The following is a 24,416-nucleotide window of genomic DNA, read 5'->3' as shown; positions in this document are numbered from 1 at the left end:
AATTAAGTATTGCTGCTAAAGTATAGGTGTTATCTTCTTGAATGGGTTAAAATAAAGCCTTGGTAGTTTCATACACATAGGCTAGTTGTTCTGCTAATGCAATGATGACTTCACATCTTTCGGAACTGACAGTACTTGATGTTACTTCCCAACGTGTTCTGAGCATGGCAGACATTTTTGTCATCAATAGAATTACAATACGTTTTGCCTTGGTATCTGATTTTGTTATGTCTATTATCCAGAACTTTGTAAAAATAATGCTCCGATGGTTTCATACAGACAATTGTGTTGTTCTTTTAATGCATTGAACAATCTCTTCTTTGGAACTGAAAGTACATTATGTTTCTTTCCTATTGTTTACTGACACTGGAGGCTCTTAATAACTATACAATTTTTAATATGTATGCATACCTGCCATTATTTTTGTTTTTACTGTAATTTGTACCGAAAATAATATACATTACAATTGTTTGGAAATTCTTAGAATCTTTTTACTGTTTTTACTTTTTTTTTCTTCCTGGAAGTGAAATGTTTATATTGATTTCTGTGTTTTGTATCTGTTACAATAGGGCGGCTCATCGTATTTGGTTGCGTAAAAATAGAAAGGTAAAAAGTATTAAACGTAACTAATGTGAGCTGACCCATTTATTAAAAGACGTAAAACAAATTTTTATTTTCTCTCTGTGGGACAACCGTAAGGAGAAATTTATAAACAGACCTTCATTTCTGTCTCGGGAATGCAGCATGAGCTGTTAGGTTTTTAATCTGTACCTCTTCAGAAGTTTATTGCATGTGTATGAATATATATAGTGAAGTTTTTGTGCCACCATAATTTTAATGAAAGTATAAAAAAAACTGTAAGGGCCCATTTTTAGGTTTGACGTATTTGGTTTGGAACTGTTTCATGTAACACCAAAAGTGAAAAAGACCTGAACTATTCATTTTGTAGTATGTGCTGTTTTGATATAAAATTTTCTCATGGCAGTAAGAACAATGTTATTAAACGTGTTAAAAGTTGGAATTGGTAAGTAATGTGAAATCTGTCTGGACAAACAAAAAATCAGCTGTTTCTTTACGACGTGCTTTCATAGCAACATGGATATGATTTAAGCTAAATGCAATTTCAAAGTTAAATTTAATGTAACATTGATTACTTTATTGTTTCCGATCACACTGAAAATTGGTTCCAGTAAAGGATTCCACTTAAGACACAGTTAAAAGGTATAGTTGCGGGTAACATAAAACTGCTTTGATAATTGAGAAATAGAATCCGCCACTACTACCACAGTGGACCATTTTCTTTGTAAACAAATGGCAACAGTGAAATAAATAAAATACGAGGGCTTTTATTATTTTTCAATCTTCGATGGTGTATAAAAAAAGATAAATTTACATAAAAATAATTTTTTACAAAAAGATTAGTAGTGCCCTATTATTTTTCTTCATAATCGCCTAAACGGTTGAGGCATTTGTCATATTGAAACATAAGCTTCTTGATGCTATCTTTGAAGAAGTTAGCCGTCAGTGAGGAGAGATAAAGGGTGTGTGTGTGTATGTATGTGTGTGTGTGTGTCTGTATATATATATGAATGAGTTGACAATGGTTTTAGGGTCTAGGGATCATGAAAAAGAAAACTATACAAAAAATTTGCCGGAAGTCGCACCATGGTAACGGCTACAATACATAGGTAGTATTTCGTTGAAACCTATCTTATAATTGGATTGAGAGATTATTTTAAAATAAGATTTTATGTCTTTAATGTTAAATCGTACTGTTGGTATATTTGAAACAGCGTTATCGATAACTAAATAGCTATTAATAGCTATCTTTAAACTACTTTCTAAGTTACAGGATTAAGTGTTGTCAATTTACAAGCCTGTCTAAATTTTTTTTTTAGATATAATGACAGATTAAACATAGGTACTTCTAACGATACTAATCCTTTTGGTTTTTTGCAAACACTCATCCTAGGAGTAGAAAGTAAAACTGTTTTTGCCTTTGCTTCTGAGTTAGATACATGGGTTAACTTTAAATATGTAAAAAGATGCACGCTTAGGTATGGACACATAATTAATCATGTTTTTTTGCTAATGCAATGATGACTTCACATCTTTCGGAACTGACAGTACTTGATGTTACTTCCCAATGTGTACTGAGCATGGCAGAGGTTTCTGTTATCTACCTATAGAAGGAACTTGGAGTACGTGATGTTAATTTCCCGATGAGTTCTGAGAATAAGTCATCTGTTCTTGTTCCATATAGAAGATAAAATAATGAAGTATAGCTGCTAAAGTAGGTGTTGTTTTGCTTGAATGGGTAAAAGTAAAGCCTTGGGGGTTTCATACACATAGGCAAGTTGTTCTGCTAATGCAATGATGACTTCACATCTTTCAGAACTGACTGTACTTGATGTTACTTCCCAACGTGTACTGAGCATGGCAGAGGTGTCTGTTATTTACCTATAGAAGGAACTGGGAGTAGGTGATGGTACTTTCCCGATGAGTTCTGAGAATAAGTCATTTGTTTGTGTTCCATATAGAAGATAAAATAATGAAGTATAGCTGCTAAAGTAGGTGTAGTTTTCCTTGAATGGGCAAAAGTAAAGCCTGGCAAGTTGTTCTGCTAATGCAATGATGAATTCACATCTTTCGGAACTGACTATACTTGACTTCCCAACGTGTATTGAGCATGGCAGAGGTTTCTGTTATCTACCTATAGAAGGAATTCGGAGTACGTGATGTTACTTTCCCAATGAGTTCTGAGAATAAGTCATCTGTTCGTGTTCCATATAGAAAATAAAATAATAAAGTATAGCTGCTAAATTAGGTGTAGTTTTGCTTGAATGGGTAAAAGTAAAGCTTTGGGGGTTTCATACACATAGGCAAGTTGTTCTGCTAATGCAATGATGACTTCACATCTTTTGGAACTGACTGTACTTGATGCTACTTCCCAACGTGTACTGAGCATGGCAGAGGTTTCTGTTATCTACCTATAGAAGGAACTGGGAGTAGTTGATGGAACTTTCCCGATGAGTTCTGAGAATAAGTCATTGGTTCGTGTTCCATATTCAGTAGAACCCTGTTATAATGTTCCTGCATATAATGTTTTCCTGCTTATAATGTCATATTTTTGAAGTCCCAATATTTCCCCCATAAGGACAATGTATTTATTTCCTGCATATAATGTTCATAAATAGTGTAATTTCCTGCTTATAATGTTTGCTTTCTAACATTCAATAAATGGGGAAAAAATGTTTGAAAACCAAATTATTCCAACACTTACGATAAAAAGTTTCCTTTATGTATGTTTATGTTTACAATCACTGCCATACAATACTTGAAGTTTGTTAAAATACAATTTAATGCAATATACTGAAGGTACACAATGTTCATAGCTACGTGTCAGTTGGCACCCTTAGTCAACTCTTCTCTTCCTTGACATTCCAGTGGGTATTCAGATGCACGTACATAGTCCTACGATATTTAAGTTGCCAACTATTGAGCGAGGGCATAACTAAAAGTGTTTTCTATTGCTTACTAATAATTTTTTTTTTCCTTTTATATGTAGGAATCCCAAAATTAAACATTTTCAGGTGGCGAAGGAGTAGACTTTCTCACTCTTAATGTTTTCATCATGAATCGTGAGACAGTTTTACAAAAAATTTGGCAATGTATATTTAAAGACAAACAAAATTTAACCAGGGAACAAGACGAAGTAAAAAATTGTTGGCTTGTTTCAGAAAATTTATGTATCAAGTATACTATCTTTGGTTTTAACATTAAAGTTAATTACATAGCTTGGTGAGTCCATTGGTACGATCGAACATTGTTAAGTGCTAAATTGAGATTTCCTGCTTATAACGTTTTCCTGCTAGTAGTATGTAAATGTATTTTCTGAAACAGGCGTCAGGCGGTGGATTGTGATTGTTGGTCCGCCAACTTAGATTGTGACGTCACGGTGGCCATTTTTGACTCAAAATTCCTCATAATTCCTCAAAATAGACTCAAAATGACTCCCAAATTCCCGTTTTGAGTAAAATTTTCCTGTTTTCGAGGGAAAAATTCCTGTTTCGAGGGAAAAATTAGGATTTCGAAAAACCACAAAAGTAGTTTTGCCTTAAAAACCACGAAACTCCTGATATAGGCTTAAGGGGCCCGCCTACCTGGTCACACAGACGGTGCGCAGAGCTTCAGGAAAAACAACGCGATTTGAAAACTACTCAAGATATCCTATTGGGGTATGATTACGAAAAGCATTTAAGAGTTCGCTGAGGCCCGAAAAGTACTTTTAATTTTGGATCATGTTTTTAAACTGTATTTCTAGAAGAGTTAAAATGCCTAAAACGCATGTTTTCAGAGTAATTTTTAGGCGTAATACAACCAGTACAGATTATTAAAAGCACTTAAGGGGCTTGCATTACACCTTTTTCTTCATTTCTCGGCCATATAATGTTGCGGTCACCGCTCAAATTTCACGGTTATCCTGTGACGACGAGAAGACTGCGCGCCAATTCAGAGACTTGCGCTTAGAGGCGATACCGCGCTGGAAGCAGCAGCGAGCGTCGCGCTTATCATCCCGCCTCACTAACACACATACACCCCTGACGAGGCGGGCCCCTTAAGCATCCATGTCTACAGCCTCCGATAAGCCTCTTTTAGGATTATGACGTCACCATTGCAATATTCATTACACCCGCCATCTTAAAAATCCGCAATTTTTTTGTTAGATAATCAGGAAATTTTTTAAAAATAATTAAAAATTTTAAATAATCGAAAAAAGTAAAAATATTAAAAAACCACTGTTGTAGTTATCGTTACGGTCGCCATCTTGGATTATATAAATGTTGCATATTTTGTTACGTCCGCCATCTTGGTTGAGTACCATGTCATTCTTACACTTCAAGTTACGACCGTCATATTGGATCCTATTAATGTTGCAATTATATTATGGTCGCCATCTTGAAGTTTAGACGCTATCTTGGAAATCCGTAATTTTAATGCTAGAGATTCAGGAAAAATTCCAAAATTCATCAAAAAATTAATAAATATAATTCTGATTGATTATATCTATTCCCGTCCTTGGTTCGAAACCAGTGAGGGCAAAAAAATAAAAACGATCAGATCCTTCCTCCACAGAAGCCACCTACAGACTGACGTACCACCAATATCAAAGTTATATCCTCAGCTGGTATGACGTCATATCCGCCATCTTGTCTTTGTCCGCTGGAGACCGCCATCTTGTTTTCGTCTGCTAGAGTGTGCTAGCGACATGTTAGTACAATTTTCTGTTCACCATACCTTTAACCTCTACTGTTGGCATTGGACCTTGACCTTGAAATTTAACCTTGACCTTGAAATTTGACCTTGGCCTTGATTTTTGACTTTGACCTTGATGTCCATCATGGATCCGACATTTAATTTTCAGTACATGCTACCAGGAGCTACCACCTGCTAGTGGTCATTGCCACCATCATGTTTTCATCTGCTGGAGGACACCATATTGTGTGTACTTGTCTTACCATCATGCTAGTTTTATTCTAACATGCTACAGTGCAGTAATAATTTATTATTACTGAGGTGCCCACCATCTTGAAATTTGGCAGCCATCTTGAAATCATGTAATTATTTAGCTAGAAATGCGGGAAAAATTCCAATAGTCTCCGAAAAAATCAATTATTAATTTACAAATTAAATCGATGGATCCCTGTCCACGGTTCGATTCTTACCAGTGACAGTTGTAACTAATTATTAAATAAATTTTAGATTCTGTTTCCATTACATTTCGCGGAGTTTATTAATAATTCACTCTACGAAAAACAACGCAAGTTAATATACCTGACCAAAGAATTAATACAGTGCCAGTTAGCCTATTATGAAAGACTAATTTTTCAATAATCTGAATAACCTATAAGCCGTTCATGTACAAAGCCACACATATAGATCAATTGTCTTCAGTCCATGAGACCGAGTCATGTCATTATCAGACGTATAGGCTAGTCATATTAGGACCGCATGACCTTCGTCGTTAGCTAATTATATTCAATTAATCCATGGTGACATTTTTTATACATACTAAAGGACCAAGTGTTCTTGAAAAATATTTTAGAAACACCAAGATGTTTAAGCTAGTAAATATTCAGTCACTACATTTTGTACTACGCGCAGTCATCAAAAAGGAACCATCGACATCGAAAAGACGGCACATTTGGAATCACCGACAACGAAAAGGCAGCACCATCAATGAAACGGCAACACATTTGTCATTGACTCCAATAATCATTGGCTCCAATATTCATTGTCTCCATTAATACGCTCGTTCCAATATGCATTGGCTCCAATATTCATGGGCTCCAATATTCATGGGCTCCAATATCAATTGGCTCCAATTGCTCCAAAACGCTCCATCAGTCTTTTGGCTACAATATTCATTGGCTCCAATATACATTAGCGCCAATTTTCATTGGCTCCATTAATTCGCTCGCTCACTCCAATATTCTTTGGCTCCAAAAGGTCCCAAAAGGTTCCAAAGACTACAAAAGGCTCCAAATGCTCCAAATGGCTCCAATGCTCCAAAAGGCTCCAAATTCTCCAAATGGCTCCAATGCTACAAAAGGCTCCAATTGTTCCCAAATGCTCCAAAATGTTCCAAAAAGTTCCAAATGCTCCAAGTGATTCCAATGCTCCAAAAGACTCCAAAAGGGTCCATCAGTCTTTTGGATCCAACTGGCCTTTGGCTCCTATAGTCATTGGCTCGTATAGTCATTGGCTCCAATAGTCATTGGCTCCAATAGTCATTGGCTCCAATATTCATTGGCACCAATATGCATTGACTACAATATTCATTGGCTGCAATATTCATAGGCTACAATATTCATTGGCACCAATATTCATTGGCTCCAATATTCATTGGTTACAATATTCATTGCCTCCATCAGTCATTGACTTCAACAGTCTTTTGGTTCCAAAAGTCTTTTGGCTCCAAATATATTTGGCTAGAATTCTTCGAGTCTAAAATGATCTAGCTGGTTACGAGTTATACATGCCTTGCGAGGCTACAGAGCTACGAAGCTTCTAGTACATGAGTTTACGTGACTGCGTGGATACAGGAATACAAGTATGCATGAGTTCTCGACTACGAAGCTACTCGTCTTCAAGGCTAATTGTCACATCTGTCTTTGACGGAATTTTCTCTTTTGCTACATCTGCACCATCAGCATTATGTTATAAGATTACAAGGCTACTTGCTTACGTAGCTTAAAGTCTACGAGACTCCAAAGCATCATGACTACGAAGCTTCCAGAACGCATGGTTACGAGACTGCGAGGCTACAATTCAACGAGGTCCCAAGACATCTTGTCTACGCGACTACGAGCCATGAGGTTACGAGACTACGTGACTACGAATCTTCAAGTTTATGAGACTGCGATGCTACAGAGCTACGAAGTCTCTAGAAAACGAGTTTACGTTGACTGCGAGGATAGAGGTCTACAAGTCTGCATGAGTTCTTGACTACGAAGCTACTCGTCTACAAGGCTCCAATTGCCGAATCTGTCTTCGTCGGAATTTTCTCTTTTGCTCCAACTGCAGCACCAGCATTACGTTTTAAGATTGCAAGTTTGCTTGCTTACGTAGCTTCAAGTCTACAAGGCTCCAAAGCATCATGACTACGAAGCTTCCAGAACGCATGGTTACGAGACTGCGAGGCTACAATTCAACGAGGTCCCAAGACATCTTGACTACGCGACTACGAGCCATGAGGTTACGTGACCACGAATCTTTAAGTTTACGAGACTGCGATGCTACAGAGATATGAAGTCTCTAGAAAACGAGTTTACGCGACTGCGAGGATAGAGGACTACAAGTCTGCATGAGTTCTTTACTACGAAGCTACTCGTCTACAAGGCTAATTATCACATCTGTCTTCGATGGAATTTTCTCTTTTGCTACATCTGTATCATCAGCATTATGTTATAAGATTACAAGGCTACTTACGTAGCTTCAAGTCTACGAGGCTCCAATGCATCATGACTTCGAGACTACGAACCATGAGGTTACGAGACTATGCGATTGCTAGTCTTCAAGGTTACGTGATCGCGAGGCTATAGGACTACGAAGCTTCCAGAATGCATGCTTACGAGACTGCATGGTTAAAAGGCCGCATGGCTACGAAACTACATGACTCTGACTACAATAGCATTATTCAGTGGTGAGAGTTAATTTATCTCATGCAAAATAACCTGTTTATAGTAGTGTCGATTATTGTCATCAGATGACACCACGTGTTGCTTACAGGTAAATATTATTTATTTCTTTTATGCAGGATGCGGGATGCTCACTAACGATCGCAATAGAACGATGGCTTCGCTAGACTCCAAGGAAAATGATGTTTGTTCTTCCAGTCAGTGTTTCACATATTTCTCAAAGCATATTATTAATTTGACTGAGAAAGTCAGAAGCACTTGAAGAAACCACAGGAATGATAGCAAGAACACGGGAAAAACCATCTAAATATTGACAAGAATAATCAGGAGCTCACGGAGAAAACCATCATAATATTGGCAATAATAATCAGGAATTCACGTAGAAAACCACCATAATATTGACCAGATTAATCAGAAGCACTCGAAGAAATCTGCCACACGTTTTCTTTGAAATCAAATATTAAAAAAAAAAAATAAAAAAAAAAAATTAATAAAAAATTAAAAACCAAAAAAAAGTTACAAAAAATACATAAATAGATTCTGCTAGCTTGTAAACTTATCATTGTTGAGCAAAGATAGAGTTCTAGTACAAGTACTAGAGACTTCGTAGCTCTGTAGCATCGCAGTCTCGTAAACTTGAAGATTCGTAGTCACGTAGTCTCGTAACCTTATGGCTCGTAGTCGCGTAGACAAGATGTCTTGGGACCTCGTTGAATTGTAGCCTCGCAGTCTCGTAACCATGCGTTCTGGAAGCTTCGTAGTCATGATGCTTTGGAGTCTCGTAGACTTGAAGCTACGTAAGCAAGTAGCCTTGTAATCTTATAACATAATGCTGATGGTGCAGATGTAGCAAAAGAGAAAATTCCGTCAAAGACAGATGTGACAATTAGCCTTGAAGACGAGTAGCTTCGTAGTCGAGAACTCATGCATACTTGTATTCCTGTATCCACGCAGTCACGTAAACTCATGTACTAGAAGCTTCGTAGCTCTGTAGCCTCGCAAGGCATGTATAACTCGTAACCAGCTAGATCATTTTAGAATCGTAGCCATGTGGTCTCATAATCTCTTAGACTCGAAGAATTCTAGCCAAATATATTTGGAGCCAAAAGACTTTTGGAACCAAAAGACTGTTGGTGTCAATGACTGATGGATGCAATGAATATTGTAACCAATGAATATTGAAGGCAATGAATATTGGTGCCAAGGAATATTGGAGCCTATGAATATTGGAGCCAATGAATATTGTAGTCAATGCATATTGGTGCCAATGACTATTGGAGCCAATGACTATAGGAGCCAAAAGCCAGTTGGATCCAAAAGACTGATGGAGCCTTTTGGAGTCTTTTGGAGCATTGGAGCATTTGAAACATTTTGGAGCATTTGGAGCCATTTGGAGCATTTTGGAGCCTTTTGTAGCATTGGAGAATTTGGAGCCTTTTGGAGCATTGGAGCCATTTGGAGCATTGGAGCCATTTGGAGCAATTGGAGCCTTTTGTAGCCTTTGGAACCTTTTGGGACCTTTTGGAGCCAAAGAATATTGGAGTGAGCGAGCGAATTAATGGAGCCAATGAATATTGGCGCTAATGTATATTGGAGCCAATGAATATTGTAGCCAAAAGACTGATGGAGCGTTTTGGAGCAATTGGAGCCAATTGATATTGGAGCCCATGAATATTGGAGCCCATGAATATTGGAGCCAATGAATATTGGAGCGAGCGTATTAATGGAGACAATGAATATTGGAGCCAATGATTATTGGAGTCAATGACAAATGTGTTGCCGTTTCGTTGATGGTGCTGCCTTTTCGTTGTCAGTGATTCCAAATGTGCCGTCTTTTCGATGTCGATGGTTCCTTTTTGATGATTGCGCGTAGTACAAAATGTAGTGACTGAATATTTACTAGCTTAAACATCTTGGTGTTTCTAAAATATTTTTCAAGAACACTTGGTCCTTTAGTATGTATAAAAAATGTCACCATGGATTAATTGAATATAATTAGCTAACGACGAAGGTTATGCGGTCCTAATATGACTAGCCTATACGTCTGATAATGACATGACTCGGTCTCATGGACTGAAGACAATTGATCTATATGTGTGGCTTTGTACATGAACGGCTTATAGGTTATTCAGATTATTGAAAAATTAGACTTTCATAATAGGCTAATTGGCACTGTATTAATTCGTTGGTCAGGTATATTAACTTGCGTTGTTTTTCGTAGAGTGAATTATTAATAAACTCCGCGAAAGGTAATGGAAAACAGAATCTAAAATTTATTTAATAATTAGTTTTAACTGTCACTGGTCAGGAATCGAACCGTGGCAGGGATCCATCGATTTAATTTGTAAATTAATAATTGATTTTTTCGGAGACTATTGGAATTTTTCCCGCATTTCTAGCTAAATAATTACATGATTTCAAGATGGCTGCCAAATTTCAAGATGGTGGGCACCTCAGTAATAATAAATTATTACTGCACTGTAGCATGTTAGAATAAAACTAGCATGATGGTAAGACAAGTACACACAATATGGTGTCCTCCAGCAGATGAAAACATGATGGTGGCAATGACCACTAGCAGGTGGTAGCTCCTGGTAGCATGTACTGAACATAAAATGTCGGATCCATGATGGACGTCAAAGTCAAAAATCAAGGCCAAGGTCAAATTTCAAGGTCAAGGTCAAAGTTCAATGCCAACAGTAGAGGTTAAAGGTATGGTGAACAGTAAATTATACTAACATGTCGCTAGCACACTCTAGCAGACGAAAACAAGATGGCGGTCTCCAGCGGACGAAGACAAGATGGCGGACATGACGTCATACCAGCTGAGGATATAACCATGATATTGGTGGTACGTCAGTCTGTAGGTGGCTTATAATAGTCTGGAATGAATCCATAGATATGCTGGTATGTGGCCACCTCTCGGGTAAATATTATATAGTGGTGCAGTTAACTGGGCCTGCACGAGAAGAGATATACCTGGTCTCCTCCTACTTCAAGTTTTCAGACTATGTCCAAGTTCACCTGGACCACTGGGATAGGATACTGAGAAGTATCGGGAATAAGCAGGTAATACTATGTGCAGATGTCAATGCTAAATCAGAGTTGTGGCACTCACCCGTAGTAGACCGGAACGGAGAGGAGGTAGACAGGTTTCTCTTGGCAAACGGTTTGCATATCGTAACCAGCCTGGGAGGATGGCCACATATGTCTCTGCCCAAGGAAGCGAGACATTTATTGATGTAACAGCATGCACGGAACGTGCCTGGGGAGTGATTATAAATTGGGAGGTAACAGACCACACCTCAAGTGACCATAGAATGATTCAATTCTATGTAGACCTTTTTCCTGCTAATGCTGCTACTGATACTGTCCCTAGGACCTGTTACATCCACAAGGGTACAAATTGGAAACAATTTGATGATGTACTCCTGCAGAAGGTGCTGGAGTATCAGGAGAGGCTGGAATCTGACTCTGTTGATGTGAGAGCACAAGCAATTACGAAGATAATACAGGAGACTTCTGAAGCTGTGCTGAGGAAACGCAAAAACAACCGCGTTGGAAATCCCTGGTGGTCAAGCGAACTTGATGGTGCACGTAAACGGTTGAGGGCAGCTAGGTGTCGGCTGTCCTCTCTGCAAGGAACAGATCGTGAGGAGGGTTCGCGGCGGTATCGTCAGCTCCGCCATGAATATAACCACCGTGTAAGGGAAGTCAGACTGGAGTCATGGCGAAGTTTTGTGGAAACTGAAGGTAACAGGGACCCTTGGGGAATAGTATACAGAATAGCTGCTCAGAGACGGCGAGTGGCCAGTGCGATGCATGGATTGAACATAGATAATCAGTTCAGCACGGATATAGTGGAGAGTTCGGCTGAGATGATGGGAATGCTTCTCCCTGACGACTCCCTTGTCGGAGAGAGCAACTCGCATATGCACACCAGAATGAACATCTTAGAACCATATCATGCGGAGGACACTCCTCCCTTCAACAGGGAAGAGCTTACGGATGCAGTCAATAATATGAAAAACAGAAAAGCCCCTGGTCACGATAAAATAATGTCAGAAATACTTAAGAGAGTCTACCCCAGGATTTCAGAACATCTATTGCAGTTATACAACAAATCCCTCGCTGAGGGAAAGTTTCCGAAGACCTGGAAAAAGGGCATCCTTCGAGCCCTATACAAAGGTGATGGGAAGGACCCGGCTAATGCAAAGTCATACCGGCCTCTCACACTACTGCCAGTCCTGGGGAAAGTCCTCGAAAAGTTATTTAACAGGCGGCTCACCCACCACCTTGAGCAAGTGGGGGGACTGCACATCCGTCAGTACGGCTTTTGATCTGGTGTTGGAACGGAAACCGCTCTGCATGACCTCCTCAGCAGTGTGGAGCGATGTACGGAAAAATACCTGATGGGGATATTCATGGACATCGCCAGTGCCTTTGACACAGCGTGGTGGCCGGGGATCCTCAGCCGGCTGAGAGAGCTGGAGTGTCCTCAGAACCTCTACTCCTTGTTGTGTGACTACTTTCGCAACCGCATAGCTGTGGTGGAATTGCGGAATGCGGAAGTAGAAAAGACTTTGTCAAAGAGCTGCCCCCAGGGCTCCGTGCTTGGACCCTTGTTGTGGAACATACTGTTCGATGGATTCCTCCGGATCCGGCTGCCTGAGGGTTGTGAGATCTTTGGGTATGCCGATGATGGACTTATTCTCGTCTCAGGTTGTTCCAGGGCTGCTCTTGAGTGGCGATGTAATGAGATCTTGGGGCAGATTTCATCCTGGGCTGACTCGGTGAAACTTCGGTTCTCATCGGGAAAGTCCAGATGCATGATGCTAAAGGGCAAGTTTAGCGGAGCCTGGGCTCACTACCCACATGTGAGCCTGGGGGGTGAGCGCCTGAAATTTACCACCACTCATAAGTATCTGGGAGTCTTACTGGATGATCGGCTCTTATTTGCTAAGCATTTAGAGTACGTTTCCCAAAAGGCTGTGGTGAAGTTTCATCGCCTCCGAGGATTGTCCCCGACCAACCGGGGCCTATCGTCGCCTACGCTGGCATGTCTGTACAGGGGGGTGTTCATCCCAATCATGACGTATGGTGCAGTAGCATGGTGGCATCGTTCAGGATTAGTACACATGAGGAGGAAACTGCAGATGACAGAACCGCAAATGACTACCTCGTTGCTAACTCTCTACTGGATTATTCTGAAGTATTTCATCATCTATGGAACAGATGTTGTTAGCACTATCCAGGCAGATAGAAAAAAAAAAGGGGGGGGGGGCGGATTTAGGGCACTTTACCTTGTAATTTTTTTTCCTACGAAGGAAAGATAGTTGAATTTCTCACTAACTTTTCAACGACACGTAACTTCTTCAGAACCGAAACGACTTTCGTGACCTCAGAGACAGTTGCGGTTACCGGGGCCTACCGTACTGTATCCAATGACGCTCTGCAGGTTCTCGCTGGGGTGATCCCACTGGATCTGCTCGTGGCTGAAAAAGGGCAGCTTGCTGCCCTGAAAGCTGCGGGCACCCTCAGGCCAGAGGACCACATAAGGCTCAGGGAAGTGACCATGGGGCAGTGGCAGCGCAAGTGGGAAGCTAGTGAAAAAGGTAGGCATACCTATGAGATCTTCCCGAATGTACAAGATCGACTTCAGTGCAAGCATATAGAACTGACGCGAGCCACGGTTCAACTTCTAACTGGGCATGGTAACTTCAAGGCCAAACTACACCAATTTGGTCTAGCAGAGAATCCGCTGTGTGGGCACTGCCACACGGTGGATGATGTCAGACATGTGCTGCATGATTTTGAAAAAGTTGAGGATCTTCGTGAACAGCTGAAGTTCCACCTGGGTCTGATTGGGTGTGACTATGACCTTGCAAATGTGGTGGCGCGGAAAGAGAGTTGGGTTCTCTTCCGTGAAATTGCTCGGAGAGTCATAGTGAGACTTCAAGTGGCTGACAAAACCGAGTCACTGGCTCCGTGAGCATTCTCCCTTGCAAATGTCAGCGGAGTAGTATTCAACTACTACTGAGATACTTGGAATATGTACTCCTGGATAAGGCACGCACAGGATCATTGACTACCTACTGGTTAGTCAGGGCCCTAATGGGGGACCTGGCCCCAGTGGATGGTCCTCAATTTATGGCAATACCTGGATGACTGATGGGTAGCAGGTGCTGAAGCATGTCCGGTAATTTGTATATGGGTATATAATGGATATATAATCAATATAAAGGAATATAATCTATATATAAAATACATGTAATGGTCCTATAATCAATATATAATGGCATATAAAGGACATGTAATGGAAGTATATATATATTATGGTGTTGGTTTTGCTGGACTGTGAATGCACCTGACTTGAACCCTTACCTGCATACAGCCCCATGTGGGGATTTCAGTCTACAGGTTCCTAAGAAGCCACTATGGGTACCATAGTGGTGGAGAGGACATGTTTTCTGGATCTGGTAGCTTCAGTAGGAATGGGGCCCTGGACTATACAGATCTGTAAGCAGACTCCCAATCTACCCTTAAAGGGCGCACATTTGGGAGGGGCGGAAGGCGGGTGCGTTGGCCTTCGGGCCTCCGAAAACATGTAGGTGGCTTCTGTGGAGGAAAAATCTGATCATTTTTATTTTTTGCCCTCACTGGTTTCGAACCAAGGACGGGAATAGATATAATCAATCAGAATTCTATTAAGTTAATTTTTTGATGAATTTTGGAATTTTTCCCAAATCTCTAGCATTAAAATTACGGATTTCCAAGATGGCGTCTAAATTTCAAGATGGTGACCGTACGACAATTGCAACATTAATAGGATCCAATATAACGGTCATAACGTAAAGTGTAAGAATGACATGGTACTCAACCAAGATGGCGGACGTAACGAAATATGCAACATTTATATAATCCAAGATGGCGACCGTAACGATAACTACAACAGTGGTTTTTTAAGATTTTTATTTAATTGGATTATTTAAATTTTTTAATGATTTTTAAAAATTTTCCCGATTTTCTAACAAAAAAATTGTGGATTTTCAAGATGGCGGGCGTAACGAATATTGCAACGGTGACGTCATAATCCTAAAAGAGGCCTATTGGAGGCTGTAGACATCCTATATCAGGATTTTCGTGGTTTTAAAGGCAAAACGACTTTTGTGGTTTTTTGAAATCCTAATTTTTCTGTCGATTATGGAATTTTTGAGTCATTTTGAGTCTATTTTGAGGAATTTTGAGTCTAAAATGGCCGCCGTGACGTCACAATCCAAGATGGCGGACCGACAATCACAATCCACCGCCTGACGCCTGTTTCAGAAAATACATTTGCATACTACTCCTGCTTATAATGTTTTTTTTCTCGTGCTCCCTTGAAAAACATTATAACAGGGTTCTACTGGAGAAGATAAAATAATGAAGTATAGCTGCTAAAGAATGTGTAGTTTTGCTTGAATGTGTGAAAGTAAAGCCTTGGGAGTTTCATACACATAGGCAAGTTTTTTAGCTAATGCAATGATGACTTCACATTATTCGGAATTGACAGTACTTGACGTTACTTCCCAACGTGTACTGAGCATGGCAGAGGTTTCTGTTATGTATTTATAGAAGTTATAATACTTTTTTTGCGTTTGCTGCAGAGTTATTTATGTCTGTCTACAACTTTGTAAAAATGATGCACCTGTGGTTTGGAACACATGAACAAGTTTTCTAATGTGAATACTGTCTTCTTAGGAAGTTACAGTACATGGTGCTTTTTTCCCAGTGAGTACTTCCAATGCATTTTTTTTATGTCTGCCAGTCTATAAATAAAGCTGTGCACAAGCAATAAAGAGAGAAGGCAAGTGTTTGGCAGAACCACAGACATTCAAAATAGAGAATAGAGTGAGGCTAAGGTGTTTTTGAAACATCTTATTTTGGGTGTTTCTGTAGGTGATGGAAGGTAATGAGGGATTGGCGGAGTCTTGTTAGAGTTTTGGTAATCAGGCAGCTGATGAGGATGATGTAAGGAAAGGATTATGTTGGAGGACCTGGATGTTACCAGTCACTATGGGTTATCTTCTAACAGTTATGTCATTAACATGATTTATGTAATTTATGATATGCCGAACTGAAAGTCATATCACAGTTATTAAATTTAAATGCACAAGATTAAATTTAACAGTGAAGAGGAACAATAGATACAGAATTTATACAAGTTTCATAAAAAAATAGTTTTGATAACAGTAAAGTGAAAATAAAAGAGGAACAAGAGATAGTTTTATAAATATCATAGAATAATTTAGAGCGATGGTTATTAAGGTTAAAGTTAAAAGTGAAGTAATCATTTAAATGTTATAATCGTGTTTTAAAAAATATAGCTAAAGAATTAGTTTGTGTGTTGGTAAAGGCAGGTACCTCTCCAATGTGGAGAATTAATGCAGTGCAACTGAGAATAATTATTAATGAATGTAAAGATTAAGTTATGTAATAAAAACTGAACCTGGAGAAAGAATTACTTAATTTTTATTTCTAAGTTAATAGTATTTTTGTGTAATTGAAAAATAAATTTCTATCAGGGACCTGAAATACCCTGTTATTTTTTGATCAGCTTTACATGTTTGTTCCTCCATTGAAGTGTTTTGTTTATTACCGTCAGGTGTCTCTATGATTTAGTTTTATGGTTATGTTGTTGTGGTGGTTGTTTTCATACTGATGCAGCAATAGCTGTGCTGTATAAAAATAAAAAATTTAAACTAAATTTCACCAAAGTAGGAAAAGTATGATTTTATCTTAAAAGTAATATCTACTCACAAATAGTATCTTTTGCCAGCCACCAACCAATGGTTCGTGCCAGCGATGAAAGGGGACATCCCACCGGGATGTGCAGCGTACGGATTCGTCGTTGATGGCACACGCATTCTGGTTTTTGGAGGAATGGTGGAGTATGGCAAGTACTCCAATGAATTGTACGAATTGCAGGTAAGTTTGGATCATTTAATACTTAAAGAAATGTGGTATTTTAGTTTTTTTCACAGGATTTAGTAATTTGCTTTTTTTCTCTCTTTCTCTATCTGGGAGCAAATGTGGTACTCTTAAACAAAGTTTTCAATTCTTGGAAAATGTAAAAAACTCAGTTAACTATTTATTTGTAACATCCCAAACAACAGTTAAGCAAGTTAACTTTGGAGATACACACTAATACGGATAACGTAATAGACAAAACATAAGACTATCGGACAGGTCCAACAAAAAAAAACTATATGGTGGGCACTCCAATATATGGCAGGCACTACCCACATGACAGGAACTGTCCAAAAGGCAAGCACTCCCACAAGGCAGTAACCACCCAAAAGACACGCATCACCAGCTAATAATACAAAAAAGACAAAGACAAAATAACACATACACATGAAAACAAAACATAGTCCTGTAATGTGTTATATTACAGTAATGAAATTAAAGAACAACAATACCTATACAGTGCTAACATAAGTACTAGAGAATAAGATATCACTACATAGTATAAAACAAATTTGTTCCCGCTGTCTGTCTGTCCCTATGTATGCTTAGATCTTTAAAACTATGCAACGGATTTTGATGCAGTTTTTTTAATAGATAGAGTGATTCAAGAGGAATGTTTATATGTATAATACATGCATAATATAGTAGAGAAACACTGATAATTTTAGAGGTTTCTAGTGTGATGATGTAAATAAACACATGTTTTTGCGCTTACATTGCAAACGCTGGCTGAACCCTACGAGATAGATAAAAATAATGTAATACAGTATTGTACACCTTCAAAAGGTCTACAAAAAAGTTTGTGATGGTATATATGTCTAAAAAAGTCCACGATGGTATATGTCTATCTCTTAGGGATAACCCACAATAACCTAGAATTAGTAGCTTATTTACAAAGTGATTTTAAGCAATACAGCATTAATCCTTATCCAATTAAGTACCTTAAATACATTGTGCATTTAATATAGATCAATATGGCCCTTTACAGCATGTAATTTAAATGAATATTTTCGAAGATATTACAGATATAAAATGCAGGGACATAGCGGTTACGACGGTACTGGCTGGGGGGCTGGCAGCGCGTGCCTATAAATAGCGCGTCGAAGGCCGCGCTTCGCCCTACAGCACTTTATGATTAGCAGAGATCGCACACATTTATCGGAGCTCTTTAGTGAGGAAAATAACAATTATTACTTAATAAAAACGTGCTTTTCAGCGTGACAGTGTAATCCGTATTTATAAGTACGTTATGATGAATTAAAAAAATATATATTCAAAATTGTATGATAGTATTTAAATACTAAAGTAACCTCTAAAGAAAACATGTTTGTATTGTCTAATGACAAAAAAAGCTGTGAATGTTGTATATAAAGACATTCTGTAGTATATTTAGTATCAGCATTGCACCCGTGCGAAGCCGGGGCGGGTTGCTAGTAAGGTATAAAATATACAATTTATCTAACTATTAAAGTGCCAGAGAATAATTGGTTGTTGTATATTTGACTAATCTATTAAAGTTGGTAATTAATCTACATAAAATGTCATTTTTATTGTGTGTTGTACATAATGGAGTCTGTAATCAACCATTAGGTAAACTGGGGTACTCTTAAAACAATATTGTCGAGAAAGTATTTACAGTTTAGTTTGAAATTGTAAAATCTGCTAACAAAAAGTGAATCAAAGTAAAACAAAAAACTAGGCTGGGTCATTCCATGTCAAATCAACACACCCATTTTACCTCACCATCTCAGGTTTTAATGAAATTTTGCACAGATGTTACCTCCATACAGACTAACAAAAATATAAAATTTTAGAATGATATACCCATCCATTTTGAAAATATTGCTTTGTAAATTTTCGAAAAAACACTCAAAATCGCACGACAGGCATATTTTAAAACTACCATAACTCTTCTCCAAATTAAGTTAGAAAGGTGAGACAGGTGTCATTTTGCAGCATTTTGTATGGCCTTTCATGTGATATGTAACACAATAATGTCCAGAAAAAAATAATTTTCAAAATAATTTTAAAATTTAAATTTAAAATTTTGGAAAAAGTGCATTTTTAATTTTTTTTAAAAAAATTCTATAAAATTTTTTGTACAAATATTAAATGGTCTACAAAGTTTCATGGAATGACCCAGCTATGACAAGATAAGTTTTTATTACTCTTAATTTTGAACAATTTGTTTCGAGATTTATTAGTGTAATTCCAAATCACAGAACCTTATTCTAATTTTGATCTTACTACGGCTATAAAGTGCAAGAATGGAATCAATATTGGTTAAATAAAATGTAGTGTATTTAATTAAAGCTTATAATCATACCTGAAAGAGTGTTGTTTCCTTGTAAACGTAATTATTTTAGTATTTTCTTTGTTAAATTCAACAAGATTTGTTGTACACCATTTATTAATGTAAGAAATGTCTTCTTGGAATAGGAGACAAATCAAATTTGGTAGTAATCTTTCTAAAGGTTTTCAAGTCATCAGTAAATAAAAGACCAGTAAAATTATGTAGAACCTGAATAATATAATTAATAAATATATTGAAAAGCAGAGATGTTAAGAATAAGTATCTCCGTGCAGAACTCTTGAATTGAAGTTGTCCCGAACTAATTAAAAAATTAATCAAGGGTTGTCCATTAACTTTTATATATGAATGTGATATATTATAAGTATTGTTACAAACGCGATAGATAAGACCGCGATGTGTGCCAGGATCGGAGCGGGCTGGCGGCCACCCACGTCACACACCGTCCATTGACGTAAGGCATGCTGCATGTGCCTGGCCGGATTACAAGGGTCCTCCCCCCCCCCTCCCCCCCCCCCTGCACACTGTCCCGCCTAAGGTTATTGTCACCTTGAGCGGTCTGGGGTTTCTGGGCTTACAGAGACTGCCGCGTGGAGTGGTGTGAATAGGTGTCTCTATTTTGGGTATTTCGGGTGTCAGGTCAGCCCGGGATGACGCGACACGTCACAGCCCCTCTCGTCTTTTCAAGAAGGACGCCACAGGTATAAAAGCAGCGACGTTGGCCTCCGTGAGAGTTTCTAGCGAAGAGCAGAGCAGCGGAGAAGGGTCTCCATTGGAGAGTGGTACTGGCAATTCCCGTGTGATCAGCGAGAGGTGAAGAGAGCAAGTGGCCCTTGCTGAGCGAACCATATCTATCAGGAGGCAATACCTGCAAGTGAAGGCCTGGTGAGCCAGTCAGGTGTGACAAGCAATAGTTGGGGTCTGTACTGAGGCGCGGTGTGGGTAAAAGTGTGCGAAGGAAGCAGGCAGAGGTGGACAGAAGAGCGAGCCACTGTCGACCCAAGTTCCAGTGGAAAGTGTTAAAGTTTCAATGACCAGTGCAAGACTAATTGTTGCGGACAGAGGTATTGAGTGCAGTTATTAAATTTATGTTGTAGGCATTAGTAATAAAAAAAACTGTACTATTTAATTGGGCTATCCCTTACAAACCCAGTAGTTCTTCCTACATTAGCGTAACATTTTGGTGTCAGAAGTGGGATAGCCTTAATTAATAGATTTAGGATTCAATTACATAATTAAATAAAAGTAAAAGAAATAGAATTTTGTTTTTCAAAATAATGTAGTGTTAAGAACTTTAATGACTTCCGAATGTTGTAATGTTAGTGTTTCATGTAGTTGGTGTTAGTTTTGAATGTAATAGAGGTAATTTAAGTTTTGATTGGAAGTTTAGGCTAGGTTTTTTAAAATTAAGACCAATAATAGAAATAAATAATTTTTTAATGTATTTGATTAGTGAAAGTTGTAGAGAGATGGCTGCTGAGGATATCAAGAAGCCATAAGGGTTGCCCTAGAAGAAATTTTGAATGACATGAGGGCAATGAGAACCAGTATGAATAACTTTGTGAAAGAAGTGAAGAGAGAACTGAAGGAGCATAAGAATCACCATGAAGAAATGAAGAGTGAGACAATAGCCTTAAGGAGATGAAAGTTTTTGTCAGGAAGAAATAAAGAATAACCAGGAGGCCATTCACAAAAAAATTAAATTGTGACCAAGAAGGAGGCTAGTTGGTTGTGAAGAGTAAATGCAACCAAGAAGGGAGGGGAAGAATGAAATGATGAATGAAACAAAAAAACTCACAAGAGGAGTTGGAGGAGAATGCCATAATAATCAAAATTGATGAATAGAAGATAAGCCAAGAGCATAAAAGAGGACAGCCAGGAAATTAAGATCAAAGAAGAGCTGAACAAGAGCACAGAAGTGATGATGGGTTACAAAGTGATGAAGATTGAACAAGAAGAGATGAAGATAGACCAAGGAGAGTTGAAGACAGACAAAAGGGAGAGGAAAAAAATTGCCAAGAAGAACTGGAGAAAAACTGAGTAGTGAAGAACATGAGTCAAGAAGAGATGGGGAATTACAAAGAAGAGGTGAAGAATGACCAAGAAGAAATAATGAGTACACAAGGAGTCATAAAGATGGTACAAGGAGAAACTAAGTGCAGTCCAGACGAGATTCAGAAGAACCAAGAAGAGATGAAAAAGAGCTGGGAATAAATGCTGTGTGAACAAGTAGCTGTGAGAGAAGGAATAGAGAGAAAAAGGGAAGAAAAAAAGCAAAAAGTTGGACGGTAATGAGCAATAGTCTAAAGAGTATCTGGCCCATTCAAGGCAATGGTCAGCTAGCCTCAGGCAGCTGAATGAACGATGTGTAGCATCTGCATCTAATTGTTTTGGACAGAGATCTTGAGTGCATTAATTAAATTTATGGTGTAAAAATTAGTAATAAATAAATCTGTACTAATTAATTAGGCTATCCCTTATGAACTGAGTAAATCTCCTCACATAAATGGTAACAGTATGTTTAATTGTCCAACACCAAGTATTTTGAAGTCACCAAGTATTAACAAATCATCTTGGTAGTTATTGAGGTTCATTATTTTCTACTAATTCAAGATATGTTGCATATGGGTCATTCCATGTCAGTTCAACCACACCATGACACCCACCGTCTCAGATTTTGACGAAACTAGGCATGGTTGTTCTATTCATTGATGTAAGTAACCATACCAATTTGTTTTGCTCTATCTCTAATGGTTTAGAGTTTACAGCCCCTTAAAGTTTATGGTTTATTGGCATTTTAATCATCTGGCCGCCGTTAACTAAATTTGTTGTCCAATGGAAAAAAATTCATATTTTTTTATTTACTAACCATTTTGTCTGAAAAAATTTTTAAGTTTGGATCAATGTAGCAGGAATAATACAAAAAATGAACAAAACTACTAAGTGTTTATTTGGAACCATAAAAAAATCTCAGTGTAATTTTTATGATTATCGAAACAAAATGTTGAGTTTAACGGAAAATGGTAAAGCTCATAAAGGGAAAAGGTTAATCATGAAATCTCTGTTTGTTATTTGTTCTAAAAGATATGTTCTACCACATTAAACAGTAAGATTCATGGTTTTTTTACTCCTTTGATAATTTTTTTTTCACTTCTAAACACTAAAATGAGTTAATTATTTAATTTTGGTTAAAAAGCTGCTTTGGCCGCTATTTGCCTGCCTGTGTTTCTGAATTATATACAGATGATTAAAATCCTACCATATTTTCCTTTTGGTATCCCACACACCTTTTTATAAAATAAATTACCTTACTTGCTGCTTCCTGTTTCCCATGCTGTCAAATCCTGCATTCCTGCCATGACATTAACCTGTTCCCTTTACACTCACAAATACGAACAGAACTGACCTCAGTAATGAGATTGCAGTTCAATTTAAATATAATTATTAAATTACACTACATAAGACATTAGTGTGTTTACTTACACATGCAATACTCCTATGTTATTAAGGCTTACAGTTCTTGCGGTTGTAACACTGTTAGGTCATTGTACTTCAAAATTCTTCTAGACTGTCAAATTTTGATTGGATATTTATCATACATTCTTGTGAAAACTGATAGGTTCTTCCAGTCATTGTTTTTGGCGGTTCCACCATAGCAATAATATGAGGAATGGGCACAGCACATGTATCTTCTTTCTTGGGCCAAAAAAAGGTTGGTGATGGTCCGCGGGGATGAAGAATTTGTACCGTGACATCTTTTAGTTCAGCATTTATCTCATTCACCATGCCAAAGTACCAGAAGCTGTCATAAACACAAGCAATAAAACATCCAGGGTAAAAATCTTCTAATTTCACGAGATAGTTTTGCTGTATGCTAAATAAATTAAAAACAATAGCTGCTTTTTCATTCTTGCTAATTCTTTGAGCCTCAATTGTTTGTGAATCATTTTGTGGCTAAAAATTATGAAATGATCTTGTCCCTGGAAGAGTTTGAACATCTTTGAAGCGACTTTCCATAGCAAGACGAGTCAATTTAACTGCTTCTTTAGTAATAAAATGGAAACTGATATTTTCAATTCACTGTTATAATTGGTTTTTCCAGAGGTCGTTCAAGACTTTCCCTCCGAGCTATGCATTTTACAGTACCCCCTATTCCGTCACATTACGTTTTGCCATGGCTGGTCGCAAAAAATGACCACTGAGCTCTCAGTATAAAATCTCTCTCATGTAGACACAGGTTTACGAAGTTGTATTTATTATTATATTGTGCTGTGCACCCATCACTAAAGTAATGAATCTCTTTAAAGTGTGGGTGGTTCTCTTTCAAAAAGGCAGTCAAGTTTTTTGGATTTCGTAAACCATACTTATATCATGTTTGAGGTCATCAGAAATGATGCAAAAAGGTAGAACAAGCTTTTTGCCAGTTGCATCCTTGCAGTGAATGATTATAGGATGAATAGTGCATGAATCTGAGGTCCAGTGGTAACCTTGGGCTTACTCTTGTATCGTGAAAGCATAATTTTCACTAAAGTCCATTGAAATTACAGCTACATTGGAAAGAGCTGTTTCCTTTAAAATTTTTAAAGTAGATGCTTGTGATTTGGCAATGTAAGAAGGAGGTATTAATTTATTTAGTTTTTCAACACTAATGTTTCTATAAATTCAACAACAGAGCTGGAACACCTTATCATTTCAGTTCGATCTGTGGAAACCCACTGACTGAACTCAATAACGTCTTCATTGTCATATTCTTCAAACTTTGTCTGTAAAAAATGGGCAAGGTTATCTTTTGATGAACATTTTTCACAATGCCTTAACATACATTCTCTTGTTGCTCCTTCACAAACCATGAGCAATATCAGCTCTTTGTAATCTTCCTCTGTACCGACTCCATG

General features: G+C 38.1%; 1 protein-coding gene across 1 annotated transcript in view; it reads left to right on the top strand.

Moving 5' to 3' along the window:
• Positions 1-24,416, top strand: part of LOC134538439 (host cell factor 1) — a 246,133-nt gene that overhangs the window by 68,472 nt on the left and 153,245 nt on the right. The window contains exon 2 of the mRNA XM_063379766.1: positions 17,020-17,168. Within this exon, the coding sequence (XP_063235836.1) occupies positions 17,020-17,168 (149 nt within the window). The remainder of the gene's footprint in view (positions 1-17,019; positions 17,169-24,416) is intronic.

The sequence above is a fragment of the Bacillus rossius genome, chromosome 13 (genome assembly GCF_032445375.1).
Source record: "Bacillus rossius redtenbacheri isolate Brsri chromosome 13, Brsri_v3, whole genome shotgun sequence".
Taxonomy (NCBI): Eukaryota; Metazoa; Arthropoda; class Insecta; order Phasmatodea; family Bacillidae; genus Bacillus; species Bacillus rossius.
Note: the sequence above shows the minus strand (reverse complement) of the source record. Positions and strands in the feature narration are given on the sequence as shown.